The sequence below is a fragment of the Odocoileus virginianus genome, chromosome 8 (genome assembly GCF_023699985.2).
Source record: "Odocoileus virginianus isolate 20LAN1187 ecotype Illinois chromosome 8, Ovbor_1.2, whole genome shotgun sequence".
In the NCBI taxonomy this organism is placed as follows: Eukaryota; Metazoa; Chordata; class Mammalia; order Artiodactyla; family Cervidae; genus Odocoileus; species Odocoileus virginianus.
The window spans coordinates 80374990-80395755 of NC_069681.1; the positions used below are offsets into that span (position 1 = coordinate 80374990).

General features: G+C 43.7%; 1 protein-coding gene and 1 non-coding gene across 4 annotated transcripts in view; both read right to left on the reverse strand.

The window, feature by feature from the left end:
* DCLK1 (doublecortin like kinase 1) overlaps positions 1-20766 on the reverse strand; it is a 157667-nt gene that overhangs the window by 23442 nt on the left and 113459 nt on the right. For all 3 annotated transcript variants that reach the window (XM_020893392.2, XM_020893408.2, XM_070471800.1), the window contains 5 exons: positions 17912-18045; positions 15782-15859; positions 15283-15379; positions 12526-12606; positions 788-901 (listed from right to left, as the gene is read on the reverse strand). In XM_020893392.2, coding sequence (XP_020749051.1) covers positions 788-901; positions 12526-12606; positions 15283-15379; positions 15782-15859; positions 17912-18045 — 504 coding nt within the window. The remainder of the gene's footprint in view (positions 1-787; positions 902-12525; positions 12607-15282; positions 15380-15781; positions 15860-17911; positions 18046-20766) is intronic.
* LOC139036396 (U6 spliceosomal RNA) lies at positions 14042-14148 on the reverse strand. Its single transcript, XR_011489188.1, has one exon. It is a non-coding gene; the product is annotated as a U6 spliceosomal RNA (small nuclear RNA).

Consider the following 20766-nt stretch of genomic DNA (forward strand, 5'->3'; position numbering starts at 1 on the left):
ATGTATACACTTAGGGGAAAAAAGAGGAAATTATTAAAAACTCAAGTAATCTGGGACTTGAATATATTTACTCTGGAATATGACACCAGGAAGTATGAGGTTTCATTATTTCTCTGCCCAATTTAATCTTTGCCTAGAGCTGCTATCAAATTGCATGTAGTGTATATCTGCATGTATGGAACAGAGGAAAAGAAAAAAAAAAAGGCTTGTGCAGCCGCATCAACAAAATGGTAAATATTAAAAGACTCTCCACTTTGAAAACAGACATTTCTAAGGAGCAAGAAATCGTGATTTCTTTGGGTGTTCACAGCAATTCAGTTTCACTGAAAATCTCAGTGGGTAAGCGTCCTGCCATGTTTTTGGCTTTCGTTTAAGTCTTGTACAAAGATCTATAGTGCTCCAACCTCCCTCTGCCGTGTCTCAGCAACCCTTCCCTCCCAGGTCCTGGCAAAAGGACACGAGGAACTTTTTTTCTCAGAGCCCAGAAGTTTGCACTGGCACAGAGTCCAGTGTGGGAGGGGTTTTCCGCTTTAAAAAAATAAATCATGAAATTAATATATACTGCAAGGCACCCTGGAGGTGTTGGATAATGATGCAACTCCCACGGAAATGATCAGTAAAAACACATCTTATATATAAGCCCCAGACTTCTCCCAGTGCTTTCCGTGGTCGAGCTGTCTAAAGAAATGACCCATTCTGCTGTCTCTGGGTGGAATCTCCTGAGTAATGCCTGTCTCTTAGGTGGATTGCTTTGAAAAAGTTATAGGTGGATATTTCAGATGCTTACTGCTATGACAGAAACTCCAGCTGCTGTGCTATTCGGTTTGGGACCTGTGTTGAAATGCTTCTTTATCTTTCCCGCTACTGACAGCTGATGTTCATTTTCTGGGAGGCCGTCATCCTGGAGGGGAAAAAAAAATAAAGAAATAAAAAAAAAAAAGGAGAAGAAAAAAAATGAAATAAATGGGAAATGAGGCCAAGATATTCCAGTAACAGGCAGTGATCTTAAAATTCATAACATTTCAGGAAGAAACTGACCAGTGTCCCCTCATTAAACGCTGTTGTTGGAAGTACTGCTCTGAAATTAATTTGCTGTGTCATTTCACCCTCTTACTTTGTCCCTAAATAAAAATTTTCTGTATTTTGTTATTAGTAAAATTGATTCCAGTCATCACTCTAGAGACACATGTCAAAAAGCAAGTTTATCTGGGCAACCAAAAAAAAAAATCTAAAAAACATTTTTCCCCCCCACTAACACAAGAGTTTTACCCTCATAGTCCATAATTCTGTCCCGAAGCCAAGGGAAACTGATGGACCCGGGCTCAGGCAGGAACCCCTAAATAAACTCAGTCTGGTTCCACAGCCACTCGATCAGCCTCTCTATAATCCCAGGCAGCTTTGCAGGGGGCAGGTTCTTGCTTAAGTTTTATAACTATTTATGTGTGTTAGTTTTGGCTGTGCTGGGCTTCCTTGTTGCTCAGCCTCCCCCCCCCCCCCCCCCCCCCCCCATTGCGGTGACTGGGGCCTGCTCTCACTGGTTCACAGGCTCCCACTGTGACAGCTTCTCCTGATGCAGAGCACCGGCTCTAGGATGATCGCGCTTTGTTGTTCCACGGCACGTGGGGTCTTCCCAGATCAGGGACTGAACTTGCGTCTCCTGCACTGGCAGGCGGATTCTTTACCACTGGGCCACCCCCTCCCATAACTTTTTAATCCTTCTCGCGGCCCTCAACTCATCTGCTGTCATGACATACTCCACCCTGGGGCTCACATGAGCTGAGGCCTCTGCTCTCTGCTGGAGCCATTTACAAGCAAGACTGGCCTGATTTCTCTCCTTTGCTCACTACTGTGAGAATAAGAAGAGCCAGGGTCATGTGCCACCATTTACGAGTGTGTGCCGAAGACACTGCAGGATCCTAGAAGACAGGAAGTGTGTGCTGTGACTATAGAATCCCCAGGTCTTAGCATGTACTTTGGCTCCTAGTAGATGCTTAGTAAATATTTGTGGGATAAATGAATGAATATATAATTGTTGCTATCTATTTAAACCAAAATTCCTGGCAAGACTTCAGTGTCATTCATCATTTCCTTCCCTACTTCCTCTCCATAATTTTGCATGGAATTTCTTGGCTCTACCCAGGAAAATATGTTTGCTGCTTTCCAAGCACAGCAAGCTTGCTCCCAGGTCCTTCCACATGGGATTTACTCCTTTTTTCAGCATTCAGCTATTTGTTTATTAAGCTAATAGTAACTGCATGCCTGCAATGGGCCAGGCACTACAGTAAGTGATGGAGAAATAATAGTGACCAAAAACAGGTATGGTCTTTGCTCTTATGGACCCTGTGGTCCCTCTCTTTCTTCAAAACTTGGGTCCTAATCACCTGTTCCAAAACATTTCTCCTCTGTTAAGCACCATTCGTTACAATAGTTCTTCCATAAACTCCTAATGCTTTTTCATTATATATATCTGCACTATTTATATTCTTTTTGGTGCTAGGTGACCTTGTTTGTGTGTCTGTGTGTGTGTGTGTATACACACACAGATAAGTTTATATCTAACTGAATCTTTGCCCTGTTGTACCACATCTTTCATGTTTTCTGTAATCTTTAACGCAAGTCTTGGCTCCGTGCCCTGCACACAGTGGATGCTCAATTTATGCTCTTCTTGTGCTGCTTTATTAACGGCTAGGAGAAGGAACACTTATCTTGCTTATTAAGTCACATCTGAAACCACATCTAGATGAAGGGGGCTTTCCAATGATGCAGAGTGAATTCAAATTTTTTTAAAAAATTCTGCATTGTGGAAAGAAATATAAAGTGAAGGCCGACTGGAGTAAAGCTGGGGTGACACCTGGATGGAAAGCGCCGTCTGCAGTACCTGCTCTGTGCCGGGCTGTGCTGGGGACGGTCAGGCGGGGAAAAGATAGCGCTGCCATCCGCCAGACCCTCCCGGGCTAACTGGGAGACAGAGGTCACACACCACGTCAAAGAGTACACAGGCCAATAAGGTGGAAAAGAGCTACTAGCAGGCAGTGTAGCCACATGGCTCAGCGAGAAACACCAGAGGAGTTCGGGGGAGAGAGGATGAGTTTTAGTGAGCACCGACTCCACAAGGAATCCAGGATCCCACTAGGTCCCGACGGTAGGAGTGTACTGACAGGTGCGGGTGGTGGGGCGGTGCTGGGGCATAGGTGGGCCTGAGTGGGCAGCTGCAAGGCATGTTTGCCATGGTCAACCATTCCCCCTCTAGTTAAGAGTTTCCGTGGGAGAGTGACAGCGAGAAAGTTGAAAGAGCAGGGGAGGACAAGGCCCAGAAGATCTGGAGCTGGAAGCCTTGGTCTCAACGAGGAGTAAAGCAGTGCTCTTTAAGAGGGGTGCAAGTGCCGGACGCGTGAAGGACCACCCTCCCTTGATTCACTTCCCAACTAGACAAGTCAAAGAGAAGTGGGAGGACAATCCCAGAGAATTAGGATTAGAGGGTCTAGAGTTTTAAACACAAGAGCAAACTCAGTGATGCATGGAAAACAATTTTTCTTTTTTGGTTAATGAAACAATAGCCTTGGAATCTAAGTTAGAATTTGAGGAGGATTTAAACATTTGACAAGATGAAATGATGTGTCTTTATTGAAAGCCTTACAAGTGTCTTATCTCTGGTGTAATCTGAGGTTCTGCCTGAAGGAAAAGAGGAAACAAGATAGAGTGGCGTCTCATTGGGTGACACCTTCCAAATTATATGGGTACTTCTAGTCATCTGTTTTTTAAAGATTTTTTTTTAATGTGGATCATTTAAAAAATCTTTATTGAATTTGGTTACAGTATTGCCTCTGTTTTATGTTTTGGGTTTTTGGCCCAAGGCATGTGAGATCTTAGCTCCCCCACCAGGGGTTGAACCCACAACCCCTGCATAGGAAGGTGACGTCTTAACCACTGGACCACCAGGGAAGTCCCTACAGTCATCTCTTAATAGAGCTCCAGGCTATGTAAACCAAAGCCATTTGTATGAGCTTCAGATTATAAAATGAGCTTCCCTGGTAGCTCAGCTGGTAAGGAATCCTGCAATGCAGGAAACCCCAATTTGAAGCTGAGGTTGGGAAGATCCCCTGGAGAAGGGATAGGCTACCCACTCCAGTATTCTTGGGCTTCCCTTGTGGCTCAGATGGTAAAGGATCTGCCTGCAGTGTGGGAGACCTGGGTTCGATCCTTGAGTTGGGAAGATCCCCTGGAGGAGGGCATGGCAACCCACTCCAGTATTCTTGCCTGGAGAATCCCCATGGACAGAGGAGCCTGGTGGGCTACAGTCCATGGGGTTGCAAAGAGTGGGACACGACAGAGCGACTAAGCACAGCACTAGATTATAAAACAGTAAGGAGAGAAAGGGGTAAGGAGGGGAGCACAGTTAAAAGAGAAAGGCAGAAAGATGACAAGAGATAACCATTACGTGACCCCGTGCTAACTCTTCACATCTAGGATCTCCTTAGTCCCCAGATGACCTTCTACACTGTGCACTGTTAGTCCCATTCTGAAGATGAGCAAACTGAGGCTCTGCAAGGTTAAAAGTTTGCTAAAGGTCACAGGGCTAGAAACTGGCTGACTCAAGCCTGAACCAGGTTGGAACTCTGTTGTCTTGCCACCACACTTTGTTGCATTGTCAAGGGTATTCAAGGGCATCCAGGGTGTTAGCTACAGACAGAGGTCCTGCACTGTTAAATGGAAGGACTCAGTGAGTCAGCTTTTCCATGATCAAAGTAGTATGAAAGTAAGGAGGATTGAATCAGGGGCTGAAGACACCAGAGGACATGTGGACAGGGCTCAGTGGAGGTTGAGAAAAATTTGTATGGAGGTCAGTAAACAGGATGCTGAGCACTTCTGGGGGCCCAGAGGAACGTAGTTAGAAACTTGAAAATTCTGTATCTAGTGACCCTGGGCATCCACTCATCTGGGATGTGGGGAGGTGATCCCTTGAGCTCTCGAAACATCTGTGGAGCAGGCAGTGGTGGAAGGCCTAGCTGATCCTGGGTGACAGGAAGGTGCCCCGGGTCGCAGTGTGGGCCTGTGACAGGTGCGTGCAAACGTGAAGGCAACAACTAGAAGGGACTCACGGGAGCAGCCGCTACTTAACTTCCAGAGGAAGGATCAGCCTTACTGCAGTCTCATCTCCTCACTTCCCCAGCACTGCCATCTGTGCCAGAAACTTCTCTTTACCTGGCTTCTTCTTCTTTTAACCTGCCAGTTTTCCAGCTAAGAGTTGACTCTCTCACCACGCACACAGTGGACTTCGTTATCATTTCCCGGCTCTGTCCGGGTCCTAATCCCCTGTCAGACTCCTAGCAACTCTTTCAGATGCTGGGGCCTGGGGGTTCAGGCCTCCAGCTTTAAATTCTGCTGAAGGTTTCAGCTTCCCTTGGGTTACAAGTTCATGCTGAAGCAATGAAAGTAGTCAAACAACCATGCAAGCTGTCAGGGATGCTTCTGACTTCATAAATCTTAAAACATTTCAGGGTTGTGTTTTTTTTTTCCCCCAATGAAATAAGGTGTCTCCGCTAGAGACGGTAAGACACACACACGAGTGCACACACACACAACTAAAAATCTGCAGTCTCTATATCAATTTTGAAGTCTTTGAGCATAATTGGATTAAAAGACAAGCAACTGGCTTTGCAGAGCCCTAAATCTGTACCTGAGGCATCCAGATTGATGATGGAGATTTAGCTAACTTACTATCTTGCCTCAGTAGAATAAATAGGGCCATTAAAAACATCTATTTTTTAAAATATATATATCTTCATCGCCATTATCCTGAATAGATGGATGTGCCAAAAATGTGCTATGAATTTTCCCAAACGTGACAAACCTGGCAGTATGCTACGAATAGTTACAGTACTATTACCATACGTTCTGGTATGTAGTCTCCAGGAGTGGTTTCTGAAGTTTGACATGGGCTGGTTGTGGTTTGAGGTTAGTGGTTTTTGATTTAGAAATTCCCGTTCACTACTTGGCAGAGCATTGCAACTGACATGAACAAAATTAGTTTGCAAAATGGAAAATGAACTCTCCCAGCTGTATGCAGGAGACCTAGCCTCCTGGTCTCCATTCCTCAAGCGGATGTTGGGGAGGCTGTCTGAAGAGGTGTGGGGCTCAGTCATGAAGCCATTCAGTGAAGTGAATTCCTCTCTCTCCGAGGGAAACCATTCCAGGGGTCGTGCTTTAGAAACCTTCCTTCCTTTATGGAGTTTTGTTTTTGAATCACGGATCTGGTTCTCGGTCTACTCACTGCCAGACTCTATTATTAATAATACCTGTAAATTTATGAGAAGCGTGGCGGTCTGGAATGGTTCACTACCAGAATATCCTGACTTGGTTTTAAACAATCCCAAGTCCATTAGCGCACTCTCCAGTACTGGGTCCATCTCACAGCCCTCAACTCTTAACCATTCCCAGCTGGACGACATCTCTGGATTCTGACTCCCTGGTCTCAGCACTCTGTAGCGTCCACAGTTCACACTGCTCTTGGGGGGAAATGTGAAGTAAATTAATACCTATCTTGGAGGAAGGAGAGGGTAAGCTGCCCAAATAGAAAGTGGAATTCCATGTTCTCATTTACAACTTACAAATACAGACAGGTGGTTTTATTTATTATTAGAGTATCATTGGGGATTCTCTTAATTTCTAGCAACAATTAGATGAATGCCTATTTATCTTTGTTTGGGTAGTACTGAATTTTATGAGCACAGAAGAAAAAACATATTATCTAGGTTCTTGTTTTTTTTTTCTTTCCTCTTTTTTTTTTTTTTTTCTTTTTGAATATCTTGGCAAGGTAGTATCTTTTCAAAAGAATAGGTAGGTGAGAAAAAAGAGGTAAAAATTTAAAGGCCAGGAGGGTGATAGGAAGTCTTGCCTCGACTAGGTAACTATCCTTGACTTATTTAAACCTGCCCTTTCCTCTAGACCAGAGGTTCTCTGTCTTGGATTCACATTATAATTTTTTGTTGTTGTTTAATCACTAAGTTGTGTCCAACTCTTTTGCAACCCCATGGACTGTAGCTTGCCAGGCTTCTCTGTCCTTGGAATTTCCTAGGCAAGAATACTGGAGTGGGTTGCCATTTCCTTCTCCAGGCATCTTCCCCATGCAGGGATGGAACCTTCATCTCCTGCTCTGCAGGTGGATTCTCTACCACTGAACCACCAGGGAAGCCCCACATTATAGTAACCTAGCAGCCTTTAAAATTCCTGATGTCCAGGCCAGAGGATCAGTATCAGACTCTCTAGAGGCAAAACCCAGGCATCAGACCACATCCTATCGCCCTACTAAGCTTTCTGCTAAAGATTTCTTTGAGCCTCAGTTTCATCATCAGGAAAATAGTTGAAAGTGGAACACAGATTTGTAGATTTATAGCACTGAGGTGGACCTTCACCGATGGTATGAGGAGAATAACATGAGGTAAGATATCAAAACTTTGAAAATAAAAATCCGCTAATAGGGGATCTCCCTGGCAGTCCAGTGGTTAAGAGTTCACCCTCTTTCTCACGCAGGGGGTGTGGGTTTGATCCCTGGTTAGAGAGCTAAGATCTCACATGCCTCCTGGCCATAAAATACAGGGGAAATACTCTAACAAATTCAATAAAGATTTTTTTTTAAATCTAGTAACAACAATCTATTTGAAATATAATGCTGATAATTTAATCATAATTACAAACAAGAAAGCACTTTGGAACTGTCATTTAAGCTTATGAACTTAATCACTAACCTGCATTTTTCTACCAACAAACTGTCATTTGGAGAAAAAGTGACTCAACCTTATTCCTAGTCCCTGGAATGGTCCAGATATACTATTGGCTATTCCACTCTCATATGTGCCTAAATCGTATGGTTGCCCACTAGATGAGGAATAAGGTAAATACTCTTCGCCAGGGCAGTAAGCGGTGATATTCTGCAGCTACGTTAAGAGAAGGCTGTGACACTGGAGAACACAACATGCTGATAATCACAGGATCCATGTGGAGTTCAGAGCACACAGACAGGATGGTTGTTTTGGATGAAGGCTTTCGTCCTTAGTCCAGTTTCTCATACGCCGGTGTTGATCACAGTTTGCATTTCATCGGTACATAGCCACAGATGATGGACTCACTGCCTGCTTCTCACTCAGAGTCTCAAACATTTACCAAGTACCTACAGAGTACAAGCACCTAAGACTGTCTGCTCAGGCCCTTCATATATGGTGAAAAAAGTGAAAGTGAAAGTTGCTCAGCCATGTCTGACTCTTTGCAGTCCCATGGACTATATAGTCCATGGAATTCTCCAGGCCAGAATACTTAAGTGGGTAGCCTTTCCCTTCTCCAGGGGATCTCCCAACCCAGGGATTGAACCCAGGTCTCCCACACTGCAGGCTGACTCTTTACCAGCTGAGCCAAAAGGGAAACCCAAGAATCCTGGAGTGGGTAGCCTATCCCTTCTCCAGGGGATCTTCCCGACCCAGGAATTGAACCAGGGTCTCCTGCATTGCAGGCAGATTCCTTACCATCTGAGCTATGGGGACGGTAATGATTGTCCCCAGGTAACCCACGGTCAGCCAGCGCTCTTTCCAGGGGTCTGCAGCCCTCTCCCAGACTCCTGGCTGCACACTGATGCTGCCTTCATCCCTCTGGCTCCTGGGAACCATCCGCTGAGAGGCCTCGTTCACGACTCTCCCGACAGCAGAGCAGAGGTCCAGACACCAAGGAGCACCCAGAGAGTATAAAGAATGACGGGCGCCTAGGGGAAGCACCTTGAGCAGCGTTAAAACAAGTGACTCCTGGTGACTAGATTTTCTTTCAGTTCTCTTGCCCTCATGCTCTCCGTTTCATAAGAGACTGCCTTTCCAGTTCCAAGTGTGCTAGGTGAAAAGGGCATCAGAAAGCAATAGAGAAAATTAGGACAAATGGGGGTGTGGGAAGAGCTTCCTGACGACTTCCTCAGGGCTTCCTTCCTCACAGATTATTACTACGTTCTCCGCCCCTCCCTGCCCCCGGCTTAGGTGGCCTTTGCTGCAGTGATCAGATACAATTCCATCGCCAAATGCAAAATGTCTTGCTCGCTGGGCTTCCTTTTACATTCCTAATTTATTTATTTTGATCGGTACTGTTCATTTATCGTACTCAGAGGCCCCAACAAACACTAAAGGCTGGCTGTGAACACTTGGATACATATTTTTTTCATCTGTTATTTTGAGACAAAGAAAATAATCAGTTTTTTGACTAGTTACTACATAATTTCAAAACTTAAGCAGTCCCTTTACACATTTTTTTTTTGCTAAAATTGCTATTTTCTGTTAGAATTTAAAATGTTAGAATTATATTAAAAGGTATTTAAAATTTTTAAATCTCCCAGATAATGCCTTAAATGTTATCCTTCCTTTTATTTTAAATAATTTATTTGTATGTTTATTTTTCATTATTATTCATTGCCGCCGGGCTTTTCTTTACTTGCGGCAAGCGGGGGCTACTCTCTAGTTGTGTGTGGGCTTCTCATCACAGCGGCCCCTCTTGTTGGGGAGCGCGGGCTCTAGGGCCCGCTCTAGGCCCGCAGCTCCCACGCTCCGGAGCACAGGCCCAGTAATTGTGGTACACGGGCTTAGTTGCTCCAAGGTGTGGGATCCTCCTGGATCAGGGATGGAACCTGTGTCCCCCGCACTAGCAGGCAGATTCTTTACCAAGTCCTAATTTCATTTCTCTACCCAACTGAGTTGGAATATATTGATGTAGGGTCATTTGCTTTGCAATCAGGGTGAGGGATTATTTTGTTTCCAGTATCAACCCAGGCACCTCACATGTGCCTCCCACTCACAAAGACAAATTTGCTCCCATTCACAAAGCTCTCTTAGAGCAAACATCCTATCCTGCCTCAGCTGGCGCCGCCTGACTTCTCTTCCCAGCCTCCTCCAGGAAGAAAGTCTGACTCCTTGTGCTCCGGGAAGCCTTCCATCCAACCTCCCCACAGAGCCCGGCGAGGGTGGCCCTTCTCCCACTGCCAAGCTTTATCAGATTGAGCTCCTGGAGGGCAGGCCTGGCAGGCGGTGGTCCTCTGATGAAAATGTATTTTGGATCTAAAATGGCTGTTTGTAACCTATGAACCTCTTTCCTCCACGGCTCTCTGTGAGCCTTCCAAGGCGGTGTTTCAAATTCAGATTTTCCACTGTATTCTGTGTGGTCACACTCTGAATGTTTCCAGTGCTAACATGCAGGGTGACAGTTTGAGGACCGTGGGCTTTTAATTAGCACACAGATCAGTCCCAAACAACTGCTGCCACCAGGGGAGGCTGCAGCTGGCCTGTGCCTCTCCCACCCTGGACGGCTAGGGAGAGGCACCGTGACCCACTCTGGAAAGACTGCGACCTTGCGTGACCAACTGTCACAGCACGCACTCTTGTGCAGCATTCACAGTGCTTTCTTGTATATGAGAGAGGGGGGCAGACGCAGTGTGGAGCAGGACTTGGAGTGAGGGTGCCTGGTTGCGAATTGTGTTTCAGTCACAAGCCCAGCTACTTTGGAAAGGTCATCCCTCATAGCCTCTGTCTTTTCATTTGTAAAATGGGCATAATAATACCTACCCTGCCTATCTTGTAGGCTCCTTATTAGATTTGTAAGAGATGCTTCCTAACCTTTCCAGCTTCAAAGAAAAGGAGAACTTTTTGCTCAGCACCGTGGGGGTAAATGCTAAGGTTGTAAAGCTGGAGATGACGGCTCCTGGACTCTGCCTGACTGTCCCCTCCCCAACGGCTGCAAGGATGCATCTTTACACATCTGTACACCAGTTGGGGAGCTCTGCTGTGTCCAAACAGTTAACAAACCTTAGCCGTATACCCATATGCTCACATTCCTATACATTCTCCGGTCACATAAATATAAAACCTCCTAGGACTTCCCTGGTGGTGTGGTTAAGAATCCACCTGCTGATGCAGGGAACACGGGTTTGATCCCTGGTCCAGGACGATTCCACATGCTGCCAGGCAACTAAGCCCGTGCACCACAAGAGAAGCCACTGCAATGAGAAGCCTGTGTACCATTCACTAGAGAGCATAGCCTCCACTTTCTGCAACTAGAGAAAGCTCATGTGCAGCAAGGAAAGCTCAGCTCAGCTCAGCCAAAAACCAAAAAAAAACCCCCTCCCTGTGGGGTGGGAGGAACCAGGTTCAGATGTGTCAAGTGCTGAACCTAGGCCCATGGCCATCAAGAGGCAAAAATGAACAAGCTCCCAAGCTCCTGTCACCTCAGGTAGAATCTGTCTCAACACTGCACTTTCAATCATAACCTCATCCTCAGTCATTAAGTTACCTTGGGAAAACACACCCAACCACTCACCAAAGTGGTAATCCAGAGAAATGGAACATTTTGTTGCCTTCATTTTACAGCCAGACCCCTCAAAGCGCTGGCGAAGTTCATGTCAACGAGAACTGATGATGTCACGCTTGCCTGTGTCTGCATCTGTATCCAAATCTACATCTGTCTGCTGTTCTGACCGCAAAAATCGTTAGACCCAAGAATGGACTTCCACAGTCCAGTCAGTAAGGGCTGTAACAGCCCCTGGGTTAGATGGTGCTAGTGGTGAAGAATCTGCCTGCCAATTCAGGAGGTGTTAAGAGGTGCAGGTTCGATCCCTGGGTTGGGAAGATCCACTGGAATAGGAAATGGTACCCCACTTCAGTGTTCTTGCCTGGAAAATTCCATGGGCAGAGGAGCCTGGTGGGCTCTAGTCCAGGGTCGAAAAGAGTCGGACATGACTGATTGAGCATGCACATGGGGTTATAAATTAATCTTTGTGAGATGCTTAAAATAGTCCTAGGCAGACACTATAAGCCAAACACTCTGTATTTATTATTATGATAATTCAAAACAAACCATATCAATCAGTTAGAGAGGATCAAAAAATAATGACTCTGCTCTGGAGACTTCTTTCGCAGCTAAAGAAACATCATCAGATCCTTGTACTCAAATAGCAGCAGCAGCATCTGGGAGCTTTTAGAAATCTAAAGTGTCACATCTCCGACATTACCATCTGCATTTTAATAAGACCCCCAGGTGACTTGTGAGCACAGGCATGTTTGAGAAGTGCTGCACTGGAGAACTCCAGGGCTCGGGCAGAGACCCTTGGGTCACTGGTATTTGTGGTTAGAAAATGGTGCAAAAGCAGCACTGACTCAGAAAATCTGCTCTGTCTTATTGATGGATTTAGTCCTAATCTGGATCAGACAATGTAGGTTGCAGGGTGCGGGGTGGCGACCAAGTGCAATCCCACCCCCCACCCCCATGGAAGGCAGTCCCATCTGAATCAAATGAAATGCTTTGTGCAAGGGACCGTGAGAACACATGTCAGCACAGATACATCAGAGGCCCTCGTGGAACAAGGCTGAGATCCTGGAACTGTTCTGGCATGTTTGAGGGGGAGGAACAGACACAAACACACTTGAAACAGGAGGCAACATCATTAGGAAAGTTGTGATTTGAGAAAGGGAGCTTTAGGAGTAAATTCAGGGAAGGGAGGGAGTTACTTACATTAACCCAGGGATGTTCAAGGACCTGCACGGCCGAAAACCGCTGATCGACATCCACCAACAGCATCATAGTGATGAGCTCCTGTCAATAGAAACATCTGATGTTGTTTGTGTCTAACACTGAAAGTAAAAACTGGCGTTTTCAAATGCAGAGGTTCTCTTTTATCTTGGAAAAGCATTTGTAAAAGCTCTAACCTTAAATACATCAACTCAACTTACCTTTTAAAGGAAAGGTGAATATTTGGAATTAAAAATATACACCTTGTAGTTGAGGGAAAAACATAGAGTGAAAGATTTAAAATCAATTTCATAAAAATGCTTTTAGTAGAAGGAAAGTACACAGGTGAAAGAATTAATATTCCTTTCTTTGTCTAGCATTTTGCACTTTAAAGACAGAGTCCTAAATTACTTTAACATAGAAATCACATTTTTAAAACCCCTTAACAAAATTTTCACTTTGCCAGCTGAAAGAAAAAATGGATTTTTTTCCCCTCCTAACTGCAAGAGCATATTTGGGTTTGAAAGAAAGGAATGAGGAAAGACATATGGAATTGCCAACAGCTAGTTGGTAAAATAGAAACTGTTCTTTAGCAGCCAAAGAATTCAGAAGAAATATGTTAAAAATGATTCACAAATTTCCAGAACAATCAATAAAAGTAAAATAGAACCATTAAGAAACAAATTATTAAATGGTTCTGAAATGAATGCATCTCTGCTATGAGCTCAAATTTATTTGCCCCAGAAGAGCACAGCTTGGGGTTTACTGATGAAGTCTGTCAGACGTTTGTCTCCTCTGGATTAGAAACTCCCATGTAACAAAATGGCTAGATAACGTATTACCTGGTCCCTCACCTGCACAGGCTCTAAGCACCGCTCCACAGCGGGAATCATTTATTCCCAAAGATGTACAGATTTGACCTGTACTAACTTGGGCCAGGACTTAACTAACGCGACTGCTGTGTGTGTGATGCTCCTTGCAGGGTGCTGAGGGGTTGCAGGAGATGCCCTCTGCCCTCCAGGTGTGGAGGGCCGGCACTGGGCCTTGGGCACGTTCCTAAAGAACCTGCTCACAGGTGAAAACTTCTCCACCCCCACCTCTGCAGCCGTTATCACCCCATCTCCTTTCACCTCTGTGGTTCTTCTTGGACACTTCTCTCAACTCCACACATTTTCCTATGTCCAGAGGTAGATTCCTGGATAGTTGAAGAAAATGAGAGATTTGGGCCCGGTGTGCACCATTTTCTATGGAAAGTGGTCAGGCCTAAAGAGTCAGATTTAAAATTGAACTTATACTCAGGATACAGTCAAAGAAGAAAAACAGATACACTGAATAATCAGAAGATAATTAGTTGCCAACATCAGTTTTGCAAAAATTTAAGTCAATGCTTGGAAACATAAACTTAAGGAGTCAACTAAAAAGTTTTCTTTTTTTAATTTTTTTTTCCATTTATTTTTATTAGTTGGAGGCTAATTACTTTACAATATTGTAGTGGTTTTTACCATACATTGACATGAATAAAAATATGGAACGCTTCATGAATTTGTGTGTCATCCTTGCACAGGGGCCATGCTAATCTTCTCTGTATCGTTCCAATTTTAGTATATGTGCTGCCGAAGCGAGCACAGGTTTTCTTTTTTTAATCTCAGGGTCTACTAATGTCTCTGTGTAAGATTTTCATAGTTTTCTTAGAGGCTGCTCTTTTAATGACAAAAACAATATGCTTTGTTCAGCGCTGCCTCTAAATCCTGGCTGTCTTCCAAGGTCCAAGTTACACCATAGCTTCCCCACCGTGTCTTTCTTGGTCATTTTAACTCACGTTGAGCATCTTCACTTTGACTGCCTGACAGATCATTTAATTCACTCATTCTTTTATCCATTCATTCAGTATACGTTGAGTATCAGTTATGTCACTATTTAGGCACTGAGGTATAGTAACGAATACAATAGACAAAAATCCTTGTCTTGATGGAATTTATATTCCAGTGAGGAGAGTTAGAATATGAACTCCATAAATGGGATATATCCACAATTCTATATCTAGGTAGTGAAAGTGAAAGTCACTCAGCTGTTTCTGACTCCTTGCGACCCCATGGACTATACAGTCCATGGAATTCTCCAGGCCAGAATACTGGAATGAGTAGCCTTTCCATTCTCTGGGGGAATCTTCCCAGCCCAGGGATTGAACCCAGGTCTCCTGCATTACAGGTGGATTCTCTACCAGCTGAGCCACAGGGGAAGCCCAAGAATACTGGAGTGGGTAGATATCTAGGTAGGCAGACAGACAGACAGGTAGTTAGACCAGATGGATGTAACAGTGGAAGTGTTACAGAGGAATATGAAGCAAACGACAATAACGTCAGCCAGGTAGGGGTTCAGAGCTGCAAATGGAAACAAGATGTTCTGGGAAAGCTTCACTGAGAAGATGACATCAAGCCAAGATTTGAAAGAGGTGAAACAATAACCTATATGGAAATCTGAGCTGGGCCCAAGCCTGGTGCGGGCGGAGCATAGCTAAAGGCTACAGCAGCGTAACTGCAGCGACCACAGTGAGTGACGAGCCAGGGAAGCAGAGGCACCGGACGAGGCGGGTGACTTGAAGACTGTGAACGCCTGGGAGGGCTAGTAATTACGACTAAAATGCATACAGAAAGCATATTTACCATATCATTTGTTTCTTTGCACAGGATGATTCAGAATCAATAACTCCACAGAGACACAGGCTATAAGAAGTGGAAGGCACTGGAAGCCGAAACCCACCTTTGCAGAATCGGAAACATTATCCCAGTATGGAGAAGGGAAGTCCACTTGCCCCATCAAAATCTGATCAAAAAGTACCTCCTGGTCGTCACCGCTTCTGTTTAGACACAAGACAATAACAAGGAATAAACACAAGAAAATGCCAACTCACGGTATGTCTTTTCATCCTTGTGCATTGGAGGCCTTCCTTCCCCCGTAATGTGTAAAACGTGTGTTTTTAAGCAATTCAAAATGTCAGTATGGAACTGTTTTGGCAAATTAGGAAAGAATGAGTTTTCAGATTATGTGAGAAAGATTTATGGAAGGCATGTAAACTAGCATGCACAACATGGAAAAAATAACAAGTCCTTATTAAGCAAAAGGTAGTAAAGTTATGTTCTTTAACACAGCATTCCATTCTTTTCCTGCTACAGGCTCCTTTATGCACAGAGGCTGAATGGATCATTCAGGGAATGGACAAATGCTTTGTGAGTGCTGAATAAAGGATCACTGCCCATACCCACGGAATGGAGGGAAACCACACAGCAGGATGTAAGTAATGACACCAGCCGCCCAGATGTCCACTTTGAGGCCATATCTGAAAAGGTAAGTGACATCGCCATTAGCAAAGTCGGGCCAGGACAAATTACGGAGCATGGTCAGATGGATGATTCTGCTATCATAAACCAAACACCAAACCAAGCAAAAATTAAAAAAAAATCCACAACTAACACTAAACTACAACCCACTGGCTAAACAAAATTCAAGAAAAGAGTAATAATTAAAAAAGAGACAATTTAAGGCACATGATTAAAAATCAAAGTAACGCTAGGGTCATATCTAAATATCAGTAAGTGAACAGTTTCAGTAACAATGTTTATTACAGTCATATCAAGTTTGTTTTCTTTAATTATTTTTTATGAAGAGTATAATTGCTTTACAATGTTGCCTTAGTCTCTGCTATACAATGAAGTGAGTTGGTTGTGTGTATACATGTATTCCCTCTCTTGGACCTCTCTCGCACCTTGCCTCCATCCCACATCTGGGTCATCGCAGAGCACTGATCCGAGCTCCCTGCGCTATACAGCAGCTCCCCACTAGCTACCTGTTTTACACATGGTGTAAATTACCCGTTTTACACATAGTGTATACATTAATATGTCAATTCAAATCTCCCATTTCATCTCCCCCTCCCCTTCTCCCCTTGGGTCTGTAAATCCATTCTCTATGTCTAGTTATATCAGATTTAAGACAAAGACCCTTGAGGAGACAATTTAGCTCCCAAATTTTAGAAACAATAATTACACATAAGACATTCTCTAATCTATAAAGCACTGGCATACATTATCTGATTTTGTTTTCCCAACAACTCTGTAACTTGTACAGGACAAGTATTATTGCCTGTTTTATAAGAAGGAAAACCTAAGTTCAGAGGGTAAATAGTTTGGCTCAAGATCACACAATCAGTGGCACAGCTGAGTTCCAACTGACGTCTTCAGGACCCAACCAAGTTCTTCTGCCCCACACCACTCCTCCCCAGCAGGCCATCAGAGCACCCACCGGAGCATCGCCTGAGGTGGTACCTCGGAGGACGTCAGGCGTGGCCACAGATGTGGCTCCCAATCAAATCTGATGAATATGAAAGTCCTCATTACCCTGCGTTGGGGATTTCTCTTCTCATCTGTCCTGTATTTCTGCCTTTCCAGTCTATGCATCCATAGTACAAGGAGAAAAACCACCTCCAGCCGTCACAGGGGAAGATACTATCTAGAGTGCTAGGTGGGGGTTGGCGCCACTCACAGGAAGAAACGGCAGGGCTGTCTCTTCTTGCTCTCCCACCCTTCCCCCATCCTTCTGTTTAAGGACAGTGTTCAGAACCCTGCCAGTAATCCTTGGCAAGAAATGGGGCTTACTGAAAGAGCCATTTGCCCACCTAGACCTGGAGTTCAAATGCTGACTCAGCTACTGTCATGAGCTTATATCAGTCATCAGAGACTGAGTTTCTCTACATGCAAAATGGGGATTATATCATCTACCGGAAGAGTAAGAATTAAATAAAGGAGTTTAGCACCTGGCATATGGTACTAGGTCGTTAGTAAGCTTAGGCCTACAATCTCCCCTGATTCTAGAGATTTTCTTTCATCTGTGTTGGCTGCGCTAAGAAACAAGCCAACTCCCAGTGGCCCTGACGCCTGGGGGTGTCTGCACTGCACAGATGGTCATGAGCTGCTAAGTGGACCAAAGTGGGACTGGAACTAGAGAATAAGGAGAGCTTAGGAGAAGGAACCACAGGAACCACAGAAGTAACTCACCCCACACAGCAACGTCTGCTGCTCTTGTCTCCCAAAGCGAGTTAATTACCATCACTCTGTTTTTCTGTTAATTTGAATATTTTTTACTAAGGGGTTAATAATGGCTGTTCTACCTTTAACAAAGGCCAAAAGGAAGGCTTATGCAAGACTGCAGTAATTGGCAACTTGATTGGGGAAACAGAAAAAATGGCTTCAACTTCTCAAGCTAAAAAAAAAAAAAAGTGAAAAATAGCTGACAGCTAGTTCTGTCTGGATGGAACAGAGAACTATTTCATTTATTCTCAAAGCAGACTATGTTGCAAGCACATCACTGAAATAAACACATGAAAAGCATTTACCCAGTCTCTGCAATGATTTCGGGAGCTACGTATGTTGGGGTACCGCACACGGTGTACAGGGGGCCATCTACAATGGTAGCCAGTCCAAAGTCACCCAGCTTCAGAGATTTGCTGCCATCTTGGTGTTCATACACCTAAAACAAAAATTAAAAGTGAAACTGCCTTAAAAAAAAAAAAGGACATTGTGGTGTAAATATATGTTGACCTAAAACAAACAGACTGCCAGATATTTCTCGAGCAAACATGGATTTATTCAGGATCAGCAGAGAATTGCAATTTGAAGTCTGTACCCACGGCAAGTTACCTCCAAGTCCCCACATGGCAAGGGAAGGAAATACATTTACAGAGAGGAACAGGAAGTGGGAGGACTATAGAAACAAAGAGTCCATGGCTTTTCATTGGCTGAGTCCCTGCCAGGAAAGAAGAGGAGTCTCTCTTCTTCCTGTTGGGCTCAGTTATGGTCACAGGACATGAGAGCGCCCCCTTCTGGTCCGCTGACTGTTAATAACTCCGATTTCAGTTTATCAATTTTTAAAATTTATTTTTCATAAAATAAAAACTCAGACAACTATGCAGGGGTATACATACAAGAACATTTTTATATTACTGCAGAATTAAGAACATGGCAAACACCCAGGAAATGAAAGTTCATTAAATTACAGTACGTTCATACAATGGGAGGCTACAGGACAGTTAGAATGGTGATGTGAGTTTACATTTATTGAAATGAGTTAGATTTGGGAAGTGAGGACAGACTTCTGACTGGTTGCATATAATGTCTATTAAAGAAAAAACATGTACTAAGAAAAATGTCTGGAAGGACACTATATTGGTGTGTCTGTCTCTGAGTGGTAAGATTATAGGAGATTTTTTTTTTTCTTTTGATTATCTGTCTTTGACGTTTGCTGCAATTCAAATTGATCTGCAGAACACAATGAAATACAGAAATATAGATTTTGTGCTAAAAAACAAAAAAGTATAGATTTTGTGTTTAGTGCAAAATATTCAGTTTATGAAAATAATTATGTCTTCATTTTAATGTATCAGAAGCTTTAAAGATGCAGTTCTTTAGTAAATGGAACAAAAAAATCTACACATCTATTAAAACACTTTATTTTCAGTGCCCTATATTTCCAACAAGATCTATTTATATTTTTTATTAATAATTGAAAGGGGCATTAACATTTCATTTTACCTGTGGCAATTTGGAAAGATTTATCAGGTGCAGAGTAAGCATTCTGTCCAGTTTTCCTTATTAAGGCAGTAATAAGTCTTTCACCTTATTATAGTCTTTTTCTAATCTTTCACCCAACAAATCAAGAAAAGGATGCATGTGACCTCAGGCAAGTATTTACACTGCTTTAATTCTAGCCCACAATCAAACAAAATGGATCTGTTCTAAACAGTATCCCAAACAACATCTGTTATTTTAAAGAAAGTATCAAAGGGCTTTCAGAATTCTAATTCAGAGCTCTCCACTGGAATCAATAAGATACAGAAAAGAGAGCCACAGTAAAAGGCTAGTATTCCCAGTGAAGGCAGTCGCCAGGAGATGCCTCAAGGAAACGGTGAAGTTCTCCAGGTACATCAAAATAATTCTTCCAGCCCATCGAGGCCTGCATGTGGCCCTGTTATTGCTCTATGATCATCTGTACTTGCTAGAGCAGTCTGAACCTGGCGCACAGCAAGGCGCATCTCCACACATCAGGAGCATGGCTACCGTTCACACACCGCATCTGCCCTCCTTTGGAAAAAGTAGATTCACTTCTCATTTCACTGCAGCATCAAGTGCAGATGTTTGGCCAGCTAAGCTGCAGTATCAGCAATGATCATTTGGATCTGTTTTGGCAGAAAAAAAGGCAGCCAGAGCCTCCTCTCTGGAGAGACTGTCTTTTCTGGGCAGAAAATGTTTGTTCACATTTTCTCCATACTTGGAACACAGAGTCCTCTCCCTGAGGGCTCAGCCACAATCAAGCGTGGGCTGCCCTTAGGCAGGTATCCAGAGGCTTGGGGGGCCACCTGCACTTGGGCTGTTAGGGCAAGGAGAGCTGTATGTTCCCCAAGGATGTGGCTTTGCCCAGTGGTCCTCTGAGATGGACACTGTCGTCCCTACTTTAATGAAGCAGCCGTCCAGCCCTGGTCGGCATCAGCAAGTTTGAATCACGGACTCTGAGGTATCAGAGATGCAAAACATAATATCCTCCCTGACTTAAACGCGCTCAGGCAAAAGAAATCCCTAAATTGCAGTCTTAGCATGTCAGCCATTCAGGTCGTCGAAATGACAAGCAAATGTTTTTCATGAAAAGAAATCTGAGCTGGAAACACCTAGTAGATCATCTAGTTTAATTCCCAGACAGAGCAGAACTGTTTACTTCCCTAATTCCATTTTGTTACCAACAATCTCTTCGAAATGCAAAATAACCTCTTGCTTTGATGTTCTGTTAGGTCCAAACATTCATGGTGCCTGTTTTGTGAGGTTGTGCAGATTTCAAATTACACAACTCCATTTACACAGAGATGTTGTGGCTTGTTTCTAAACATACTACCCATAATCACCCAACTCTATTCAAAAGTTGGACAAAGGCAGAGGTTGGCAGATTCAGTCATAAGTAACAGTTTAGTTCTGAATATGACCATGTAATTCTCCTCCATGTACCAAAGGGTTTTTTAAGCATCTACATTTTAATAGGAATTCCATCTTACATATAGCCATATGCCAATTATACTTAATATAGCTAAGCAGTAAAGTTCAAAGCTTCAACAACTAAGAAAAACCACTAAAGACTTACCTAAAATAAAGAAAATGAAGATTATTTAATGATAAAAATAAAAGTAAACCAGCATCGTTTAAATGA